Source organism: Astyanax mexicanus, chromosome 21, assembly GCF_023375975.1.
Source record: "Astyanax mexicanus isolate ESR-SI-001 chromosome 21, AstMex3_surface, whole genome shotgun sequence".
In the NCBI taxonomy this organism is placed as follows: Eukaryota; Metazoa; Chordata; class Actinopteri; order Characiformes; family Acestrorhamphidae; genus Astyanax; species Astyanax mexicanus.
Window position 1 is genome coordinate 41334120 of NC_064428.1, and position 22446 is coordinate 41356565.

Here is a 22446-nt window from a genome sequence, read left to right on the forward strand (position 1 = left end):
CGGCAGCCACAGGAGGCACGCTATTGGCCACCGCGCGTGATTGGCGGGAACACCGTCCAATCGTGTAGAGGCATGGATTAGCATAAAGCAACATTTGAGCCAATCATCAATTCTAGGTCTCGTTTGAGGCGTGCATCTTTTTTGCAATAATCTTTGTCCTAAATATTAATGGATAATATTTTGTTTATAGGGGCATTTGCTATCGTTATTATCAATAATACTCTAATATTATTTAGTTATAAATCATTATAATGTTATTTTATAATAATTCCAAGAATTTGAGAATAAAAAACTTTTTTCTATGGCCAGTGAATTCCTGAAAACGTGAAATAATAATTTGTGAGTGTTTGTATCTCTCTCTCTTACACATTCTCTCTCTTTCTCTCCCTCTCTCTTACACTCTCCATTTTCCTTTTCTCTCTCTCTCATTTTCATTTTAATCAGTTTATATTTATAATTTGGGTGTTATTTCAGTCCTCTATCTCTTTAATTGTGTTAATATTTTATTCTAATTATTTATCTCTTTTTTTATTGCTTAACATTTTAGCCTGTCTGCATATCCTTTTATTCTGAATTATTTCTTCTTAATTAAATCTTATATTGCTTTTATAATTTAAACATATTTTTCAGTCCCGTTAATTTTGTAAATGCTCAGCAGGACTGAAAATAAGGGTTATCCTCAATGTATTACTGAGTGGAAATAATGATTGATTGAGTTTGTAATGAAGGTTTTTGGGCATAGCCCACAAGTAGCCCGAAAAACACACTCACAACTATATTTTCAATAAAGCCCAATTAGGCGGGAAAACCAGGAACCTGGCAACTCTGTTGATACAGGTGCATCCAAAAAAAACCTGAATATCATTGAAATGTGTGTGTGATGTATTTTAAGCGTTGATGATTATGACGTACAGCTAATAACACAAGAATCAATAATTAGAATATTATATAATACCAAATGGTACTTTTGACAGTGTGCCAAGTCCTGCTGGAATATGAAATCCACATCTCTATAAAAGGTCTCAACAGAGGTTCAGCATGAAGTGCTGTAAGATTTTGTGGGAAAACTCTGCACTGACTTTGGACTTGATAATAAAACACAGTGGATCAACACCAGCAGATGAAAGACATGTCTCTCCAAACCATCACTGATCATCAGTAAATTTCACATTTCATTTATAAATCAAAGGATCAGAGTCTGGAGGAAGAGTGGAGAGCGTACCTGTCAAGTCTCCCGTTTTGGCCGGGAAACTACCGTATTTTACTCCTCTTTCCCGCCGTCCTCCCGTATTAGTATTTTCCCGTAAATTTCCCGTATTATATTGAAATAAAAAAATGTATACTATTGAGGAGACAGGGCACTGACCGCTCTGTGTCTCTTAACCAATCGTGGAGCCGATTCAAGGAGAAAGTCCCGCCTTTCAGGAGAAACAGCCAATCAGCTTGCAAAGGAGGTTCAGTGTGGGGAAGCCAGCAGCTAGTCGGAGCTGCTGATGTTAAAACATATCTGGATATTCAGCGATTTTTCTAAAAGAAAGGTAACGGTAGGCTAATCATGTAAACTGTGATGAGATTTTTCTGATAGCTGCTTAAAAATACTCGTCTCCAAAATAAAACACACAGATTAAACCTTTTAAAATAAAAAAATACAGCTTGTGACTCAGTTTAAGCAGAAATGTGGAGAGGACCGAAATTAACTGAACTAATCAGGGGTGGAGTAATCAAAAGGAAGAAGTATTAATTAAAATTTATTGTGCAGGCCCCTTAGGACTAATTTTTACTGATGAAACATATCTGGTCCATGTCCTTTTAGTAAAAGCTCATGATACTATTTTTAGGTCACCAACAGTAATTTTGCAGAATTTGTGCACCCTTTGTTCAATTTTTAATCCATTAAATAAATAAAAAATATATCATATAAAAGAGTGCATTTATTACAAAAAAGACATGAAATCTTAATTTTTTAAAAAAATATATAGAAAAGGGTTTTTAATTTGGCTGTATTAAAAGAATGACATATGTAGGAATGTCCACAACATTTCAGATTCTGATAATCTAATTGTAGTGTGTAAGTGGTTCACTTGTGGTTATTTTAGATTTTTTGTAAACCTGTCTTAAAATGTAAGGGATACTGAACCTTCGTTGGGACGGCTTTAAGCGTACAGAGGAAAATATCCCTTATTTTTAAATCTAAAACTTGACAGGTATGGTGGAGAGACACACAGTCCAAACTGCTTGAGGTCTAGTGTGAAGTTTCCACCAATCAGTGATGGTTTGGAGAGACATGTACTCTGTGTTTAATACATATTTAATATAGATTTTCAAATTTTTAACTGAATTACTGAAATAAACTTTTCATTGATTTTCTAAATTTTTGAGATGTACTTGTAGTTGTTTGGAAGAAGGCATGCCTCTTCTGGTCTTAGATTGGTTCTTGGTGGTGTGCAGAATTTAAAGCAGCAGTACTTAAGTTTTTTTCTTTTAAATTAAAAATGGCAGAATTACTGAGTGCAGAGAGAGCAAAGCCACGCATATATTAATTTTGAAATCAGAGTGGTGTCTGGTCTGATGGGTCCTAAGACCTTTTTTACTGTTTACCTAAGCAACTGCAGTGCTGCTAATGGTGCTGATTCAAGAGCTAGCATGAACACAGAAATATCAGAATAACAACCTCTTTTATTGCCATGTCTTCCTTAGGTAAGGTTGAGTGAAAATCTTACAACCATAGTCCAGCAGAATAAATACCCAATGTATACACACTTTTTAATATCCAAAATAAACACCTATAACATACAGTATTTCACAAAAGATAAGACACTTTGATACAATGTCAAGTAGGCAGTGTACAGCTTGTATAACAGTGTCAATTTACTGTATCCTCAAACTAGCTCAAGACACAACCATAAAGATAACCACTCTCTAGGGTTATCTCTAGCTTCACAGGTTACCACTGGAATCCTCTTCTACACATTCATGACATTACAGATCTGGTGGATTTTACAGACCTGGCACTCCTCCACCTTCTGTTTTAGGATGCGCCACAGTGGTGCTCAGAAGTATTTAGGTCTGTAAACCTGCTTGTCTTGGCCAGTCCATCACCTTTACCTTTAGCTTTCACTGCAAGGCACTTGGAGTCATCGTGGAGGTGTGTTTGGGTTGTTATTTTGTTGGAAAACCGCAATGCGGCCCAGTGTACAAAGACACAAAGGTAGGGGATCATGCTCTGCTTCTTGCTCTGAATGTCAAAGTGCCTGTTAGAACTAAGCTCAACATGCTGGCAGAACATAAAGACTGTAAGCAAGGGACAGTTTTCCTGGTACTTCTTACCAGGACGATGCCACACATGCTGGACACTATCTGAGTCAAACAAGTTTATCTTGATCTTCGCCCACACTGCCCCATAATTACTTTTACAATCTCCTCCAATAAATCAAATTAAACAAAGTATTAAGTACCATTTGAAACTGGGCAATGGTTCTAACCATTATAAATATATAATTAAAGAACCTACTTCTACCAGACACTGATGTTTGTTGACTAAATACAGAAAAGATCTAAATGCCCACTGTTACTCTTCAAAGCTTCATCAATGGCATATTTGTGCAGGTCATATAGGGACATCTGGTGGTGAGAAATCTCCCATAGAGAGCTGAGAATTAAAGAATTTAATAACTTTGCTGTAGTAGATTTATTTACCCAGCATTCCATAGCATTCTCTCGTTTGTTTGCGAATGTGTGGAAAGCATAGAAAGCCGCTAGATACTCTTGAAAGCTCAAGTGCACAAAGCTGTAGATCTTTTCAGAGAACATCGGATCCTCCCCTCTGACAATCTCAGTGAACAATCCTGACCTCAGAGAGGCTTCAGTGACGTTAATGTTGTACTGTTTTAGATCATCTTCTGAAAACACAATGTTTCTCATTTGTAGACCACTGAAGGCCAACTTCCCCAGTTGAAGGATAAGCTGAACATCTTCTTGTGACAGATTCAGAGGATCGTTTTCTCTTATCCCGAGGTATTTCTTCTTTTTCTCGCTTGTTTGGATGAGTAGGAATCGAGTGTAGAGCTCGGTAAGAGATGAAGGGATTTCTTTATGGCCTCCTTTCAGCATTTGTTCCAGGACTGTAGCTGTGATCCAGCAGAAGACGGGAATATGGCACATGATCTCAAGGCTCCTGGATTCTTTCACATGGGAGATGATTCTACTGGCCAAGCTTTGATTGGTGAATCTCTTCCTGAAGTACTCCTCCTTCTGAGTATCTGTGAACCCTCGTACCTCCGTCATGCGATGGATGAGGTGTGGAGGAATCTTGTCGATTGCAGCCGGTCGAGAAGTTATCCAGATCAAAGCAGAGGGAAGCAGATTCCCATCAATGAGGTTCGTCATCAGCTCATCCAATGATGCTGATTTGGAGACGTCTGAGACTCTTCCATTACGTCCAAAACGTAACGGAAGCTGGCTTTCATCCAGTCCATCAAAAATGAACAGAATTCTACAGTCATAATATTTAGAATTCTCAAAATCTTTGAGTTCAGAGTGAAAATAGAGCAGAAGCTCATGAAGACTCCGTTTCTCATCTTTGATTGAGTTCAACTTAAGGAAAGGTAGCACCAGCAGAAGATCGATGTCCTGGTTGGCTTTTCCCTCAGCCCAGTCAAGAATGAACTTCTGCACAGAGACTGTTTTTCCAATGCCAGCGATTCCTAGAGTCACCACAGTTCTGGGTTTAGTTTTTTCCATTTTTCCTTCAGTCTTTATTTTGTCCACATCTTCTTCAAGACCTTGAAAGTTCAAGGGTGTAAAGAGGTCATTGCAGCTGATTGGCAAGTCCTCTTTAAGAAAAGTCTTTACATTTTTAATCTGCTGAAATTCATGTTCTACATTTAGTCCTCCACTTTCTCCATCCATGACAATGAGTTCTGTGTAGATGTTCCGTAATAAAGCAGGTTTTCCTCTCTTAGCGATTCCTTCAAAGATCATCTCATATTTTCTTTTGAAGTTTGACTTAAGTTCCTCTCCGATGCTCTCTGAAATTTTGAATTGAAGAAGAAATTACTGTTATTGCAATCATATTTTAATGAATAGTCATTTTCACAATCTATGGTGTATAACTGGTACTTGCCAATATCAGGGTAAGCATGTGAAGCCTGCTGTTTAGGATTTGCTGAAAGATAAAAAAACACAATTAGAAATTTGGAGATAGTTTATGAAATTTTGCCACAAACTGTAGGTATGATGAGAGATGAGAGGATGACTGAAGGGAGAGTAGACAAGTAAAGGGAGAGGAGAGTGGTGGATCAAGGGGGAGAAAGAATAATGCACATTCAGAGAGCTTAATCAGATGGAATTGAGGTGAACCAAGCTTGAGCAGAGTTCATATGTGATGAGTGGAGTCTATTCAAGATAACCAAAGTGGATTCGGTTAGTTGAATGGAGCAGAGTTGAACAGAGTTGAACCAGCAGACTAAAACTGGACTGTTGTCAGATCCCAAACAGAACATTTAACTCATCAATAAAGACAATGCTGTTCCAATCAAAAGAAGTCTTGTTTTCTTGTGATAATACTGTCACTGTGTGATAATATTCTCACACAGTTGCTGCAGAATGTACAGAAGAGGTATAGGAGTGTTCGTAGAGCATTCAATAGCATCCCACACATTTTCTGTAATCAAGGATAGATTTGGAGATACAGCAGCTGGACATTTTTCAGATACAGCAGCTGGACATTGTTTTGTATCTGCAGTGTCTTCAAGACTCAAAGCTCTTGAGGAGACAGCAGCAGCAGTGTGTGGACGAGCATTGTCCTGCTGGAATAAAGCACTGGAGTGTTCAGTAAAGGAGGGGCAACAATTCTGGTTGCAGGATCTCATTAACATATAATGATGGACTGATGTTCCTGTAATGAAGACCAAATAAGAAGATCTGGTATCGTACCAAATTACACCCCATACCATGACACAAGACCTTTTGGACATGTGATGTGCAACAATAAACCATTGAAGGCACTGACCACGGTTGTCTCCACCAAGATGATCTACTGCTATTCCAAGTCTCTCCATGACAGTCTGGCGCAGAGACTGTAAAAAAGATGGACGCCGTGTCTCCGTTCCCATTCATTCAATGAAAATTGCAGTCACAGACTGCAGAGCGGGGCAGAGCGGAGCTGACGGTCTGTTATTGGTCCCGCCCATAAGCAGCCCTTTTACCATAACCACACCTTTTTTGAATAGAGCCGAATAAAGTTTTAAAAACCAAATTCTGTGGGGATATAAAAATGTAACAATATAAGCAGTGGTTACACTAGCTGCTGCATTTAAATAAAGGAGGTAGAATTACAGTATAGTAGAAAAAAACGTGATTGAAAGTTGTTCTGTTTTGCCATTGAAACCTATGGGGATGGGTGGAGTTACACAGCTTTCTGCAGCCGAACAGCAGGGGGCGCCCGACCTGTGGTGGCTTCACTTCTGAGAGACAATGCTCTGTCCAGCTATATACAGTCTATGGTCTGGCGTAAATACCCACCAAGTTTAATTCCTGTAGGATGATTCTTTCTAGGTGTTACTATTGCTTTAAAAGTGTTTTTCCCTGGCTCCTTCTCATTTTTATTCTATTATTTATATTTTTTCAATGCATGATTATAATAATATAACATATAACATTATTATCTTTACACACTGCATTGAAATACATGAATTACTTCTATAATTTATAGTATACATAATACAGATGTAAAAACAGAAATTACAGAAATGTTGCAATAAATAAAAATGTTTTTTGGAAAAGCCACTGAGCTGTCAAAATACAAGTCCTTCTTACCCGACAGCCTAAAATTCATGTGGAGACGCCGAACATTACAGCCAATCATCTGGGGAACGTTAGCCACCCCATCATTCTGAGCCATAATGGAGGAGCGGTGGGAGATTACTCCAGACTGGGAACCAAACTCTTCTGGACCTTCTGCTGAATCCCCCATGACGGACCTGGTCAGATCACACAGCAGAACTGCCTCCTAATATAAAACCCTGTAATAAACAAAACATTACGTTTATGGACAATAACAAGTTGCTTCAAAAATGCAGGACCACCTCAAGCTGGCTAAGCAGGTTAGGTAGGAACATCTAGATGTTGTTCAGCATAAGGAGGTATGTTTTAACCTACATGCTTGTAGACCTATGTTTTTTGGTACAAGCATGTTGTGGAGCTGACTCCAAACTGAACTGCTTGAATTTTTGCACCAGGAGTAAAGCAGCATAAAGTTATCCAAAGCAGTGTGTAAGACTGGTGGAGTCGAACATGCCAAGATGCATGATGAAAACTGTGATTAAAAACCAGGGTTATTCCACCAAACTTTGATTTCTAAACTTTCAAAACTTTATTAATATGAACTTTATTTTTTATTTTTAACATTATTGGAGGTCTTAAAGTTCTGCAACTTTTTTGCTATTACAGCCATTTCTCATTTTAAAACAACAATGTTCATTTTACTCAAACATAAACCTATAAATAGAAAAATAAGAGAAACTGATGTAGAAACTGAAGTGGTCTCTTATTTTTTCAGAGCTGTATACACATCTATTGTGGCTGTAACTGTAACTCTAAGCTTTTACTAACCTGGTGAATGGGAAGGAGTCGAACCTGTAAAAAACAGAAAGGGAAAATGTTAATATGGACCAAAGGCCTACAACTGTACATAATGTTTGAATAATTGTTTAATATAGCCTTATATGAAATGTTATGTACTAATACCCTTGTTTCACCCACAATGACACTGGAATGTTCCTAGAGGAGGGATCATTGGTAGGTACATAAAGGTGCTACTTCAAACAAGGGACATGTTGGTGGGTTTACCAGTTAAATAGTGATTCTGGTACACTACAAGATAAAAGCTCTCTATGACTTTGCAGTTATTCATCTGTTGTCTCTATTTGTGGAGTTTCTGTTCTGTTTTTTGTTTTTGCTCCTCCTCAGTACGTACACATATAAACTTGTTAATAGGTGTTATTTGTTGGCGTATAAATAAATATAAATAAACATTGATGGATAAAAGGATGCCTTACATTAAAGTTTGTTTTACACCTTGTTTTTAGGTGATAAATCAGGTTTACTTCCTAATTTCTGACAAATGTGATGTATACAGCCCCCGACTAGAGGGCGCTCCAGCTCTTCATATTGGTATAGTCATATTAGTTATACCCTGAAGGAGCAGAAAGTAAAATAAACATAGTTTTATCTCTCAAACAGACAGACCACACACATGTCAGTTACTACCCAACTCGTCCACTCTTGTTTTGCTTACTTACTGGAGGATGTCCTTGGTTGATTCATGTTAAGCTTGATGGAAGAAGGTTTTCCTCTCCTACTGAAAACACTGTGGTGGCTCGGCAAGAATATCCTACTCTCAATGTCAAAGTAATCCACAGTAAAATACTGTCCATAAAAAGATTTATGGTAAATAATGAACACATTGCTTAGAAAATCAGATCTTAAATGAAAATAAGGATTACTCAGATAAAACAGGAAATAACCAAAAAAGAAAGGAGTGGTGGCAGTCAGCAGACTTGAAGAAATGGGTAAAACTTGCCTCTTCCTGTTCTGGCCACGCCCTCCATGTAGCAACACCTGTGCTTACTGCCAATGGTCAATCCTTTCCAGCCACTAGATGGGGATAATAGCCTGTACTAAACCATTCCCTCCTCACTAACACTCCATATCAAGTCTAACTCTGGCTGTCACAGTTTAGCCCATGTCTGTCTTGTGTTTCTCTCTCATTTGGTCCTGTGTGCTCCTGCCCTCTGTTTACCTGTCATGTGTTTCCCAGCCATGTACTTACTGTTGTGTTTTGGTCCTGTCTCCGCCCTAACCCCACCCTGTCATCAGTTTTTGTAACCCCGCCCCCTCTTGATTTATCCTCAGGTGTTTCCAGTTTGCGGTTTGTAGTCTTGTCAGGTTTGGTTCTTGTCTCATGCTGTTTGTTAGGTTCCTGTTTTCTAGTTTAAGTCTTCTGTAGTTTTTAGCGATTCCCTCAAATATTATCTCATATTTTCTTCTGAAGTTTGATTTCAATTCTTCTATGATGCTTTCTAAAATTTTGAATTGGAGAATAAATGACTGTTATTGCAAAAGAAATACACTCATATTTTAAAATATAGTCATTCTTACAATATATGGTTCATTATTGGTACTTGCCAATATCCGAGGCAGCCTTTGAAGTCTGCAGAGGAGCCTGTTTAGGATTTGCTAAAAGAAAAAAGAAATAGAATTAAATATGACAATTTGGGGGAAAATATATATATATTTATACACACATGTTTGGAATGATTAAGTTGCGATAAAAGTACTTCCAAACTCTGTAGCAGAGTTTTCACACAGAGGTTCATTGTTGGAATTAAATAAAATGCAAGTTACACATTTAACTGTGATTCTATGATGCACAGATAAAGTTGTGGAGAAGAAGTTTAAAGCACGGTTAGGTTATAAAAACACATCACAAACTGTAATAAAGGAAAAAGTATTCTGCAATTGACAAACTAATCAAGCAAGAAAAAGCACTGGTCAAAGAAGCAGCTGAGAGGTCCATGGTCACTCTGGAGGAGCTGCAGAGATCCACAGCTCAGGTGAATCAGGAGAATCTGTCCACAGGACAACTATAAGTCCTGCTCTCCACAAATCTTTATGGAAGAGTGGAAGAAGAAGATTGTTGAAAGAAAGATGTAAGAAGTTCTGTTTGCAGTTCCACAGTAAACATGTGGAAGATGATTCTGTGCTCAGAATTAGAATAACATTTGGGGTGCCACAGCCATCCCAGCATTCTGAGCTGTAACGGAGGAGCGGTGCGAGATTACTCCAGACTGGGAACCCAACTCTTCTAGAGCTTCTGCTGGATCCCCCATAACGGATTTGGACAGATCAAACAGCAGAACCGGCTTCTAACAAAAAACCCTGTGAATAAAAGTAAACAGGACTGTTTTAGGTAATACACAAGCTGATTTATAATGCTGTGTATAGGAAAGATATTTTTCAGACTTTACATTTTTTAATTCATGTAGAGGAATGTACACTGTGTGCAAAATGATTAGGCAAATAAGTATTTTGATCACATCATCCTTTGTATACATGTTGTCCTACTCCAAGCTCCAACTACCAATTAAGTAATTAATTCAGGTAAATCAGGTAATTAATGTGCATCTCTGTAATGAGAAGGGGTGTGGTCTAAAGGCAGCAACACCCTATATAAGGTGTGCTTAATTATTAGGCAACTTTCTTTCCATTGTCAAAATGTGTCAGAAGAGAAATTTGACAGACTTTGAAAAGTCCAAAATTGAGAGATGTCTTGCAGAGGGATGCAGCCGTCTTAAAATCACCCAAAAATCAAGCGTTTCATGGCAAATAGCCAACAGGGTCGCAAGAAGCGTGTTGAAAAAAATGGCGCAAAATAACTGCCCATAAGTTGAGGAAAATCAAGCATGAAGCTGCCATCGTAAAGAAAGGTGGCTATATTGGTCACTGATTTGCTTTTGGTATTGTTTTAGAATGTCAGAAATGTTTATTTTAAAATGTTTAGTTGTTATATTGTTTTACTTGGTAAAATTAAACAAGTGAGATGGGTATATATTTGTTTTTTTATTAAGTTGCCTAATAAAGCACAGTAATAGTTACCTGCACAAACAGATATCCTCCTAAGATAGTGTTGTAGAAAAGAAAATGAAAGGTGGGTCAACACCCACCTCCCGTCCGGGGTACAACTCCCCTGCGTGTTCGTTTGATAGAGAGAGTCAGACAGGTGGAGTGAAGTTGAAAGCAAACCAAGTATTTATTACACAGTACTGGATCCAGGAGAACATACAAAACCAATTATTAGCTGTCTCAGTATAAGTTCTGACCCCCCTCTGATCTGACTCCATGTTTATACCCCAAATGACGTGAAACCTGCCGATGAGGCGTTGCTAAAATCATCTCATGTTAGTATGCATAATTTCACGTGTTAGTGTTCAAGTTTCACAGGTCTGACCGGACCACTAGTGTTTGGCCTTGATTGTGTCCAGCCGGACAGTGTGGTATTGTTTTAAGAATTGACTGGGTCCAGTCAGACAGTGTGATATTGTTCCAGTAATTAGACAGTGCCGCCCTCCCTATGTGCGCGTGTCCTCCTCCCGCTTTGGTAGGTGAAGGACTTTGCACGCACAGAGAGAAAGGCCGCACTGTTCGTCCTGAAGCCTCCTTTGTATCAATTTAGTTCATCCAGAGTGCACTAGCTGATGATTGATGGTCGTTAGTCAAAGACATGCAGTGAACGAAATGCTTCAAGCATGAGCTACACAAGCCTCACAATAGATTTCATATGTTATATGTTAATGTGTTAGTGGCGCGTGGTTAGACCGCCATACAATAGATCCTATGTGTTAGTAAACGCCTTATGTATCATGTGGGTTAATTTGTCACAATAGAGTCTGTGTTAGTCACATGCCTGATCAAACAATGTTTTACTATATATGTAAAGAAGGTTAATCTTCTATATAAATGTGTGTAAAATACACTGTGAGTAATAAAAATGATCAAATACAATGTGAGTATTGGTTATGCATATAGAATACAAGGTTTCACACAATGATTATGTAATTATAGATACTAAGGTAAGTAATCATAATTGAAAGATATTTGTCAATACACTCAAGGTAAAATAAACAGTTACTCTTCAATAGCCAAATCTAAAAAAATCCACTCCAACTTCCAAAAATATTAAGTTTTGATATTTATGAACCTTTTGGGTTGATTGAGAACATAGTTGTTGTTCAATAATAAAAAGAATCCTCTTAAATACAACTTGCCTAATAATTATGCACACACTGTATAGTGTAACACCAGCAATATTCCTTAAGTAAATGTAGGCATTTTTTTTAGGTGGTTACATTCCTGAATAATAACCTAGATTACCTGATATTGTTCAAGGCCAACTGGCTGTTTGACAGCAGATACATGAATTTCTCTATTTAATATGTATATGTAATTTATTGTATTACATTTACTTTTACTTTTAGTCACACAAAGAAATATTAACAAATTAAAAGTGCACTACTGAGGTCAGTCTCCACGTCTCACGTGACCTTAACTCTTATTCAGCCACGTTAATGTTTTGTTAGTGTTTGGTGCTATGTTTTGTTGCCATTGGTGCCATTGTAGTCAGGCTTATTTATTAAAAAATAAATATTAGTAAACTTGGTTAAATGGGAGGAAAATGCAATACAAGTAAAATCCGCTGTGCTAAGCACACGTTTCTAGACGTTTCTGAAGATTTTGGGTCTGAAACCTGTGTTTGAATATCTGTAATAGCCGGGTAACGTTACGAGAGCGTAAAGAAGATAATATCTGTAATTTATCTTTTATTCTCCAGTTATATTGCTTTCACTGTTCTGCTCACACTAACTCTACCTCAAACATGGCGGCGTTTTGGTGAGGTTAGTTTCGCTTAGTAAACACACCTAAATGTAATCACCTTTTATTTATGTATCTTTCAAGAAAGGCCAAGATTTAGTTGACTGGACTTTGGAACTTTCCGTTCCACCTTAAATGTCTGAGGCGCCAGAATGGAACCGTTGCTGCATTTAAGGTGGAATGGAAATTTCCAAATTCAAGTCAATTAAAATTTGGCATTTTTAATTCTAAGTGTATGTGGTGCATATATAAAGTACTTACCCAGCTTTATATCGCAGTTTCACCTTATTAAACGTCCATGTTCGTGAAAATGTCTCTAAAAGCTCTTCCTTAAGTTTCTTAAAGTTTCTTAAAGAGTCGATTCGTAAAGAGTCGACTCCTGAAACGATTCACTGGGTATGTGGGTGTTTCTAAAATTGAGTATATATTTTACACGTAAACTCTTTTTGATTTTCTAATAGTAATAATTACATTCAAATATAATAATTACTTTCAGTTGTAAACTAATGAAGAGGTAGAGTTACAGGTATACAGTGAATAGTGAATATTTGAGTAATGTTCGAATCCAGGTTATGAGAAGCAACAACTACTCAACTAAATAAAGAAATAAACATACTTTAAGAAAAAAATAAGGTCAGTCAATATGAAAAGAAGAATTTCAAGAACTCTGAAAGTATCCTCAAGTGCAGTCACCACAAAGACCTTCAAAATGTTATGATGATGAAACTGGCACTTACCAGGACCGTCCCAGAAAAGGAAAAACAAGTTACCTCTGTTGCACAGGATAAGTTTTTGTTCTTTCAAGTCCTTTTTGAATCACTTAAATAACAATAAAAAAACCTTTTAGTGTAAAATACGTTTATAACAGAATTTGTGTGAGATTTTTTAATTCACTTTAAACTGATCATAATCATATTATTAAATCCAAAGAAACACCACATTTAAGAATTTAGGAGGATCGGACCCAAATGTGTGTTCTAATGTCACATTTTAATAATATTCTGATTGTAAAAAACGCAATAAAATCAAGTAAACATGACATTTTCTGCACATTTTAGACATCAGTATAAAAGTTTTACATGTTATTTTTTTCCAATAATAAATAGTAAATAAACTGTATTTAGATGTATCTTTTAAAAAGGCACTAAACCCTAAACCATATTCTTTTTATTAATAGCTGGAATGTGTTATTCTGAATTAATTAAACATACCAATCCTGCTAAAAGTCTTTATAAACATTTCATAACCTTTAAAAAAGCTTTTATTGTGGTAATTTCAACTGTGCTATAGGCATGGATGAGGTCATAATATGCAAATCAATCAATCAATAATCCCGCCCCCTCTCACAGCTATCAGAGGCACACTGCTCAGCTCAATCAGCCCTTCTGCCCCGCCCCTAAACCCATACATCACCCCATCTACCAAACTAATCCTTCCATTTTCTAGCCTTTTTTTAAATTTAAGATGACGGTGGAGTCAGATAAAATCAGGAGGGTTAGTGCCTTTTTAAAACTTTACAGAAAGAGCAAAAAAAAAACTATGTAAAAAGATTTTATTTCAAGTTATTTTGGAGTGTTTCTATTGGTCTATTCATAATGGAACTCCGAAAAAATGCATAGAACAACTGTCAGTTTTATATTACAGATTAAAAGTTTTTTTGCAATATGTATTAAAGTAAATATTTTGCAGCATTATTTTATATTTTGTCAAACGTTTTCCAAAAAAACAGTTTATTTAAAAAAATTGACCAATAGAAACACTCCCTCCCCAAAAAATGATAAATATACACATATAGTTTGGTCCCAGATTGAATACAATTACAAACATAAAAAGAAACATTAAATAAACAACTTAACATCATTATACACCAAAAAATACAAACTTATATTGCGTTAAAGTTCAACCCTTACCCTTCAGTCTAAATGCAAAAAATAAGAATAAAACATTTATAATATGTATATATATGTGTGTGTGAAGTCGGATATTAAAGCTTTTTTAATTTCAGAGTACATTAGATTTCCTGAGCTCTGAGAAGCTGAAGATCATTTTATCTGTAGAACTTTAGTGTTATTCTATAAACTCTATAGATCTATAGACTGTGGGGATCTCAGAGCGGCGTAACAGAGACTTAAGACATCACCACCAGCGGGATTCCTCAGTATAGCGGCACAATTTAAAGGACTTTTATTATATAAAATGTAAGTTTACATTATTTTTTAACATATAAATTAGCATGTAAAAGTAGCTAACGTTGGGAAACATACTGTTCAAATGCTGATAAACATTCAGTGTTAAATATTTTCCATTGATATATATCAGCATATTTAGCGCCCTGTAGTTAGGCTCCACCCACTCCCACGGTGAAGTTATAAGGAGTGCTTCAGTGATGTTCAGACATTCTTTTGTGTATTTACTGTATTCAGATTAACTTTGATAGTTTAGGCAACAACAAAAAAACACATCAAACATCAAATATCCAGACTGATTCTATTGGTCCCCTTTAAATGAAGGAAAGAGAGGGCGGGGCTTATGAGTTTGATGTCATCCCTGGGCGGGAACGCTTGGCAGCCAGCTCCTCCACTGTGAAAGTGTAGTGATACTGCAGAAACAACAACAATTTATCACAGTTAAATATTAGATTTAAAAAAATAATTTAAAATAAAACAAATCTCAATTTGAAATCTTAAAATGAAAAATTTGTTTTTTTGAAAGCATCAAAGTTAAATTTATTTCAGATATCCTTTTCTTAGAGAGGAATAGAAATGAACTGTTTTTTTTTATGTATGAATACACAAAAATGTAATTTATACAAAGACTAAACATCTGGTATATCGGATCTTTCCAATTTCACACATTAAAAAATAATAAATTTATTATATTAAAAAAAATAATAATTCAAAACAAATATGAAGATCTCTCACCTCGTTTTCTATATCCTGCACAGATTTAATACAGATATCATCCAACTTTACCACCGACACCTGAAAGAAAGAGAGAGAGAGAGAAATAAAATAGGCATATTGACAGAAATATAGTGATCAATAACAGGATATAAGAAAAACAGAGGGAAATAAAAGAGATACAAATATTGAATTAAAGAAAAAGCAAAGAGAGAGAGAGAGAAACAGAAATAAGACAGACATATATAGAGAGGGGAAGAGAAAAAAGATAGAGAAAGATAGAGAGACCATGAGATAGATTGGTAGATAAAAGGTTTGAAAAGAGAGGTTTCAAAAGAGATAAAGAAAGATAAAACAGATAGAGGTAAGACACAAAAAAGAGATTAAAGAAACGGTAAGAGAAATAAATAAAAGAGGTAGATAGAGATAGAAATAAAGAGATCAATAACAGACAAAGTAAGAGGGATATGATAAAAACGGACAGATAAAAGAGTGATACATACGATAAATAGATAGAGAGAGGTTTATAATATGATGTTTAGTAGTGCTGCTGTTGCTGGTTTGTAATTGGCTGTAGTTACTCACCTTTCCGTTAGACTGAGTCTGAAACTTCGGGTGCAGAACAAATGGAACTCCATCCATCGCTGAGAGGAAATAAAACACATTAGCTCAGTTACCTAGAACCGCTCACACAGCTCAGCTGTCTAGAACCACTCACAGCGCAGTTATCTAGAATAGCTCAGTTATCTAAAACCACTCACAGTGCAGTTATCTAGAACAGCTCAGTTATCTAAAACCACTCACAGTGCAGTTATCTAGAACAGCTCAACTATCTAGAACCACTCACACAGTGCAGTTATTTAGAACAGCTCAGTTTTCTAGAACCACTTACACAGCACAGTTACCTAGAAGAACTCCTTCTCTACAACCACTGCACATTTATTTAAAACAGCTCAGTTATCTAGAAGTACTCACACAGTGCAGTTATCTAAAACAGCTCAGTTATCTAGAACAACTTACACAGCACAGTGCATCTAAAAAGGCTTGGTTATCTAGAACCACTTATACAGTGCACTTATCTCACACCGCTCAGTTACCTAGAACAACTCCGTTATCCTAAACCACTCACACTGCTGAGTTATCTAGAACCGCTCAGTCATCTAGAACAGCTATTTACCTGTGATCCCGTAGACGTTGAGACTGTCATGTCCGGAGTCGTCTTTGCTCTCCTTCTCCTTTAAGGTGCTGCGGCGGTGGCTGATCTTGGGCGGAGCTGGAGGTGGGTTACTGTGGAGAATCAGAGTGTGAGGAACAGAACCACAAAAGTCAAAGTCAAGAGCGCACCTGGCTCTTAAAGGGAATGGCAAGACACTTCCTGATATATGAATATGTGAGGGCTAAGGCACAAGCATAATCTGGCCTTAAAAATAACTAAACCCCCTGATTTTAGCTGACTCCACCCTCAGCTCAAATTTGAAAAAGGCAAAAAAAATTGGGAGGGGTAGTTTGGGAGGGGCACTGGGTGATGTATGGGTTTAGGGGCGGGGCAGGAGAGAGTGCTGATTGGGCTGAGCAGTGTGCCTCTGTTAGCGGTGAGATGCAGATGGTTGGACATCAGCAGGGGACACCAAAGTACATGGAAACATCATCCTCGCCTATAGCACAGTTGAATCTAAGAGGAACTGCAGGGGCAGAAATTACCACAGTAACAGTGTTTTTAAAGATTAGGAAAAGGATTATATATATTTAAGATGTAGCAAATTTAGCAACCAGTAGCTACAGTATTGCAATGAAGTGTGTGTTAAGGTAAGGGACTGTTTGTTAAGGTTATGCTAAGAAGTCCCTACGGTGTTGCTTGGCTGTTGCTTAGACATTGTTATCTGGTTGCAGTGGAAAGGGATTGGTTGTTAAGGTGTTGCTAGGAGGTTGCTATGGTGTACCAAGTAGTTGCTTGGTGTTTGGGAAAAATGATTGGTAATGAATGAGAGGAATGCGTGAGGAAAAACATTTAAAAAACCTAACAAAACTTTTCTAATCTAATCGAATAAAATCAAATCTAATCTAATCACACACCTGGGTCTGAGAGGCAGGGGAGGTCCAGCAGCATCAAAAGAGAGTTTTCGCATATCCAGGCTGATACTCCGAGGCTTAGCCTGGGGTGGAGTGGAGAATGTACCCTTCATATACCAAAGTACATAACCAAGCATATCCCTGTAATAAACACACACACACAGTCATCACATACCACAGTATATAACCAAGCATATCCCTGTAATGAACACATGCAGAGTCATCACACACAACAGTACATAACCCAGCATATGGCTCTAAGTATTGATATAGAGGGGCTGAATAATTTTGCAAGCTACTGTAGCCCTATAATAAACACTCACACTCACCCCAGGCAGGTGTACTGCTGTAGCATCATTTTACTCTTGGTGGTCAGTCGGATGTCCAGAACGGCAGTTGACACGCTGTCCACAGGAACCATACGCACACACACTCGCTTCTTCTTCCATACGGAGGCCTCTGATACACACACGCACACATATATATATATAAATCATTACAGGTGTGGTCTGATTAGACACTCTCAGAGGTCACTTTCGGGTAGTGTACCTCCTGATGAGAAATCGTTGACTGCTTGACATGCCTCTACTTTGCACTGGAAGATCTTTATCGTCAAATCCAAGTCCTTTTTAGAATCCAATGATGCTCATGTTCAGGTATGGAGCCTCATGGTTTCAGCTTTTTAATCCTGTCTTTGCCCTGGACTGAAAAGTTCACACTGTAAACTGCAGGTGTGATTGATGATCTGAGGAGCATCTCATACAACAGTCGTTCACTCCTAGTAGTGATACTAGGGGTGTGATTTATCACCAATCCAGCATTTATGGATCAGCTGAGACTATAGGTCCAGCTGTAGCAACCTATGTGGTGCAGGATCAGAACCTGTGGAACCTACATACATCTCATCTTATATCCAGGATAGACGTACCTATAGAGACTAAACTTTCAATAGTTTTAAACATTTTCCCCATTAAACTAATTTATTATTATCCTTCTAATCTAATATTATGTCATAATTGGATTAATTAAGAAAGTCTTACTGGGCTCCATGAATTCGGGGATGTAGCAGTATCCGTGAGGAATCGTGTCTTTATCAGAGATCACCTGAACATCAGACACCACCATTCCCCCAGACAGATCCTACCAGCAGACACAGAGATATATAGAGAGATATATAATTAATAAAATATAAAGATAATTTAATCATAGACATCTCAAATGTGTGTGCAGTAAGATACCTTGCTGTAACACAGGTAGTATCCTGATTTTAGGCCGAAGCCCCTGGTAAAGTTGGCAGCAGTTCCATCTTCAGTCATGCTGATCTAAAAAAGCAATGTAATGTTTGTCATATTATATTAATTATAAGTAGTTATAAGCAGCAATAAGACATAGATTACAATATTAGTTATAGATCATATACACCAGAGGCTTATAACATTTTTTATGTCATGTTTGACATTGAGGGATTTCAAATTTTAATGGAAAACAAAATAAGAAGTCAACCTCTGTTTTATATTTAATAAGTCATTACCTAAATTTCTTCTTATTTTACTAAACCTAACTTTTATTTTATTGCATTTGAATAAATCAATTAATGTTTCTCGAAATATGACCTAGTGATGTCAAAACATCTTTGTATTTTATCATTAGTATAAACATCACAAGGTGATATTTTGAGAAAGTTAAACAGGTTTAATCATTATTGATTTTGTCTGTAATTTTTCTACGGTCCTTAAAATGACGCAATGTTCTGGAGAGTGGCGTTATTGTCCCTTAATCTTGCTTAAATACGATAATGTAAATTTTAGTTTAGCAAAATTAAAGCTAAATTCAGTAAAGATTATATAGATTATAGGGCCTAAAGGGTAAGAACCCCTGATTTGCTCCCTTTATATCATACTTACATTTTTTAGATTAACAAACAAACTTTAATATCAGACAAACATAACCTGAGTAAATATAAAAAGCAGTTTTTAAATGATGATTTCATTTATTTAGGGAAAAAACTATCCAAAACAATCTGGCCCCTGTGAAAAAGTAATGCCCCCCATAAATTAACTGATTAACTACATTTTATTGGAAAGCTGAGTTCAATTTCACTACTAACCACAACCAGGCCTGATTACTGCCAGACCTGTAGAATCAAGAAATCACTTAAATACAACCTGTCTGACAACATGAAGCAGATAAAAGATCTCAAAAAGCAGCACATTATTATTATTAAACCCCCATCTGAAGAAACTCAACAACAGACGAGAAAACAAACTCATTGATCATCTATCAGTCTGGAAAAGGTTATAAAATCATTTCTAAAGCTTTGAGACTCCAGAGAACCACAGTGATTCACTATTATTCACTAATGGAGAAAAAACAAATGGAACACTGGTGAACCTTCCCAGGAGTGACCGGCTGACCGAAATTACTCCAAAAGGGCATAAAGAACTCATCCAGGAGATCCATAAAAAAGAACCCAGAATAACATTTAAAGAACTGCAGGATCTCACTCCCCTCAGTTAAGATTAGTGTTAATAATTCAATAAGAAGAAAGAGACTGGGTGAAAAGGGTCTCCATGGGAGAATTCCAAAATAAAAACACTGCAGACCAAAAATAACACAACCACCCGTCTCACATTCACCAACCAACATCTTGATGATCTCCAGGATTTTGGGTAAATACTTGATTGCAATACATTTCACACAGGGTCAGGTTGGTTTGAAAAGTTTTTTTTTTCGCTTAATAAATTAAATTATCATTTAAAAAGTGCTTTTTATATTTACCCAGGTTATATTTGTCTAATATTACAGTTTGTTTGATAATCCAAAAAAATGTAAGCATGACAAATATGCAGAAAAAAAACAGTTTGCTAAAAGAAATCTGCAAGGGGAAAATACTGTTTCACAGCACTGTATATGGAATAGTGGTTAAACTAATGGTACTGTGGCTCTGATTATGTTGTGGTGTACTGCAGTGAGGGACTGTGCCACGCTTACCAGGGTGAACTGGCCGGGGCAGGTGGTGGTGCTGGAGGCCCAGGCCACGGCGGTGATCGGCCTGCTGGGGGCGCTCGACATAGACATCTAACAAAGAGAGAGAGAGAGGGTTATATAGGTCAACACTCAGCAATTGTTCTTAAATGATGACCAACTGAATACCAATGTCAGGACTTTAAATTCAATTTGGAACAGAATGCATGCACACACACATATTTAACATCTGAATAATATCATTAAATGTTCTGCCCAGAAAATCTGCTTCTTTAGAAAAAAAGTTATACACAGCACCGAAAATAGTTTATTAGATTTTTATCAATACTAAAACTCTTCTGAATGTATACAAAAGCATTTTAATGGTTTATAAACCACATGTTTGACCATCCCCACATTGCTCTTTACCTGTTCATTATACAGGTGAGTTGAATTTATGTAGGTTAACCTTAAACACAGGAATAAAATAAGGCTTTTCTGCTAGTAAACTCACTTAATCAAAATTATTATTTCTATTACTAAAATAAAATTTATTTTAAGTCTAGAGCTAGTCCAGCAGTGATCAGTATTGGTGTGTCAGTATACAGGTGAGCTCAGTATACAAGTGTGTTAGGGTTGGGCTCAGGTAAATTTTATATCTAATACTAAATATAGTACATTTTTGGTAAATCCACACTTTTAAAACTTTAACACTGTTAAAAAGTGAATTTAAATCCAGAACTTAAGAATATAGCAGTACACAGCTGGGCTATAATTTATTTAGGTTAACCATAAAAACACAGGACTTAAAAGACTTTGTAACTTGAACATTCACTCTATTAAATAAAATTGTTATTTAAGTCCAGACCTGATCCAGTTGAGATCAGTATAGGTGTGCTAGTATACAGGTGAAATCAGATACAGATATGTTTATTATACAGGTGAGTTCAGTACACAAGTATAGGTTAACCTTAAATTTAGTACTGCTTGTAAATTCACTTTATCACAGTTATAAAGTTACTTTAAGTGCAGAACTGATCCAGGTGAGATCAGTATAGGTGTGTTAGTTTACAGGTGAGATTAGTTTACAGGTTATGTCAGTATACAGGTGAGTTGGCTTTATTTAGATTAACCTTATACTCAGTACTAAAAAGACTTCTCTGCTTGTAAATGTACTTAATCACAGTTATAAAGTTAATTTAAGTGCAGAACTCGTCCAGGTCATCAGTGTCAGGTGTTTTTACCTGTACTCTGGTGATGTAACTCTTTAGCTTAGCTGTAGATTAGCTATATTATAACCTATGAAAGCGCAGGGACTCGGTAAAGCTCGGTAAAATGTGTATTTATGAGTAAAACACGGGGTAACTGAGTGTAAACCCGGGCAGCAGTACTCACCTGGTGCAGGTAAGAGGAGGCTGAGCGGTGAAGAAGCTCCAGGTAAAGATTAAACCGGTAAACTTTCCCAAAACACCTAAAAGTTTCCTCAAGAATGAAGAGGAAGTGAGGAACTGCCCCGGACTACAACTCCCAACATGCATCTCGGTACAACAACACGGAAGCAGCGCTGAGCTTTACAGCCAATCACAAATAACACAATAAACATATTTTTTATTTTTTATAATTTATTAATAAATATTTTCTAAATTTAGCCATCCAACCATTTCCGTTGTGTATAGTGATTTAACCGTAACAAATAAATGTATTAAATTATATTATATAAAAATTACTCACCCTGTCTGAACATTTTAAACAGCACAGTTTGGCGACCTCTCTCGGTCAACCCGTAAAACTACACTGTATTTACTCTAGACTTTAAAATAGCAAACAAATAAACTATATATTAAACAGTATGTATAATTTATAAATGTATAATGTTTCATATATGACAAAATAAATGTGCATAAATATTATATAAATTCTGATATACTGTATATTTGCATTTTTTTTAAAGCACAGTAAATCAACTAAAGCACATTACCAACAGGACTCCACCCACAGGACGCCACTCACAGGATGCTGCCAGCAGGAGACCAGCCAACTCACCTGTATATTAAACATACCTGTATACCGATACCGCCCACAG

The 22446-nt window shown here is 36.7% G+C and overlaps 2 protein-coding genes across 2 annotated transcripts; both read right to left on the reverse strand.

The window, feature by feature from the left end:
- Nucleotides 1–3537: 3537 nt before the first annotated feature.
- LOC103024499 (protein NLRC3-like) lies at nt 3538–8920 on the reverse strand. Its single transcript, XM_049469557.1, has 5 exons — nt 8301–8920; nt 7612–7635; nt 6817–7022; nt 5123–5164; nt 3538–5027 (listed from the first exon to the last, which is right to left on the reverse strand). The coding sequence occupies exons 3-5, from the start codon at nt 6971–6973 to the stop codon at nt 3538–3540; spliced, it is 1689 nt and encodes a 562-aa protein (XP_049325514.1). The 5' UTR covers nt 6974–7022; nt 7612–7635; nt 8301–8920.
- A 4480-nt stretch (nt 8921–13400) lies between these two features.
- mvb12a (multivesicular body subunit 12A) lies at nt 13401–21907 on the reverse strand. Its single transcript, XM_007238353.4, has 10 exons — nt 21759–21907; nt 20391–20477; nt 18638–18721; nt 18440–18539; nt 17729–17858; nt 17403–17540; nt 16507–16616; nt 15915–15973; nt 15351–15410; nt 13401–15028 (listed from the first exon to the last, which is right to left on the reverse strand). The coding sequence occupies exons 2-10, from the start codon at nt 20475–20477 to the stop codon at nt 14957–14959; spliced, it is 840 nt and encodes a 279-aa protein (XP_007238415.3). The 5' UTR covers nt 21759–21907; the 3' UTR covers nt 13401–14956.
- Between the last annotated feature and the right edge of the window lie 539 nt (nt 21908–22446).

Excerpts from the sequence above, each read along its gene's own strand:
- mvb12a (XM_007238353.4), bottom strand. The coding sequence starts at position 20,477 with ATGTCTATGTCGAGCGCCCCCAGCAGGCCGATCACCGCCGTGGCCTGG. Across the intron at positions 18,540-18,637 it reads ACTACCTGTGTTACAGCAAG|GATCTGTCTGGGGGAATGGT; the intron begins GTATCTTACTGC and ends GTCTGCTGGTAG. Across the intron at positions 15,411-15,914 it reads AGACTCAGTCTAACGGAAAG|GTGTCGGTGGTAAAGTTGGA; the intron begins GTGAGTAACTAC and ends TCTTTCTTTCAG.
- LOC103024499 (XM_049469557.1), bottom strand. The coding sequence starts at position 6,973 with ATGGGGGATTCAGCAGAAGGTCCAGAAGAGTTTGGTTCCCAGTCTGGA. Across the intron at positions 5,165-6,816 it reads CATGAATTTTAGGCTGTCGG|CAAATCCTAAACAGCAGGCT; the intron begins GTAAGAAGGACT and ends TTTATCTTTCAG. Across the intron at positions 5,028-5,122 it reads ACATGCTTACCCTGATATTG|AGAGCATCGGAGAGGAACTT; the intron begins GCAAGTACCAGT and ends TCAAAATTTCAG.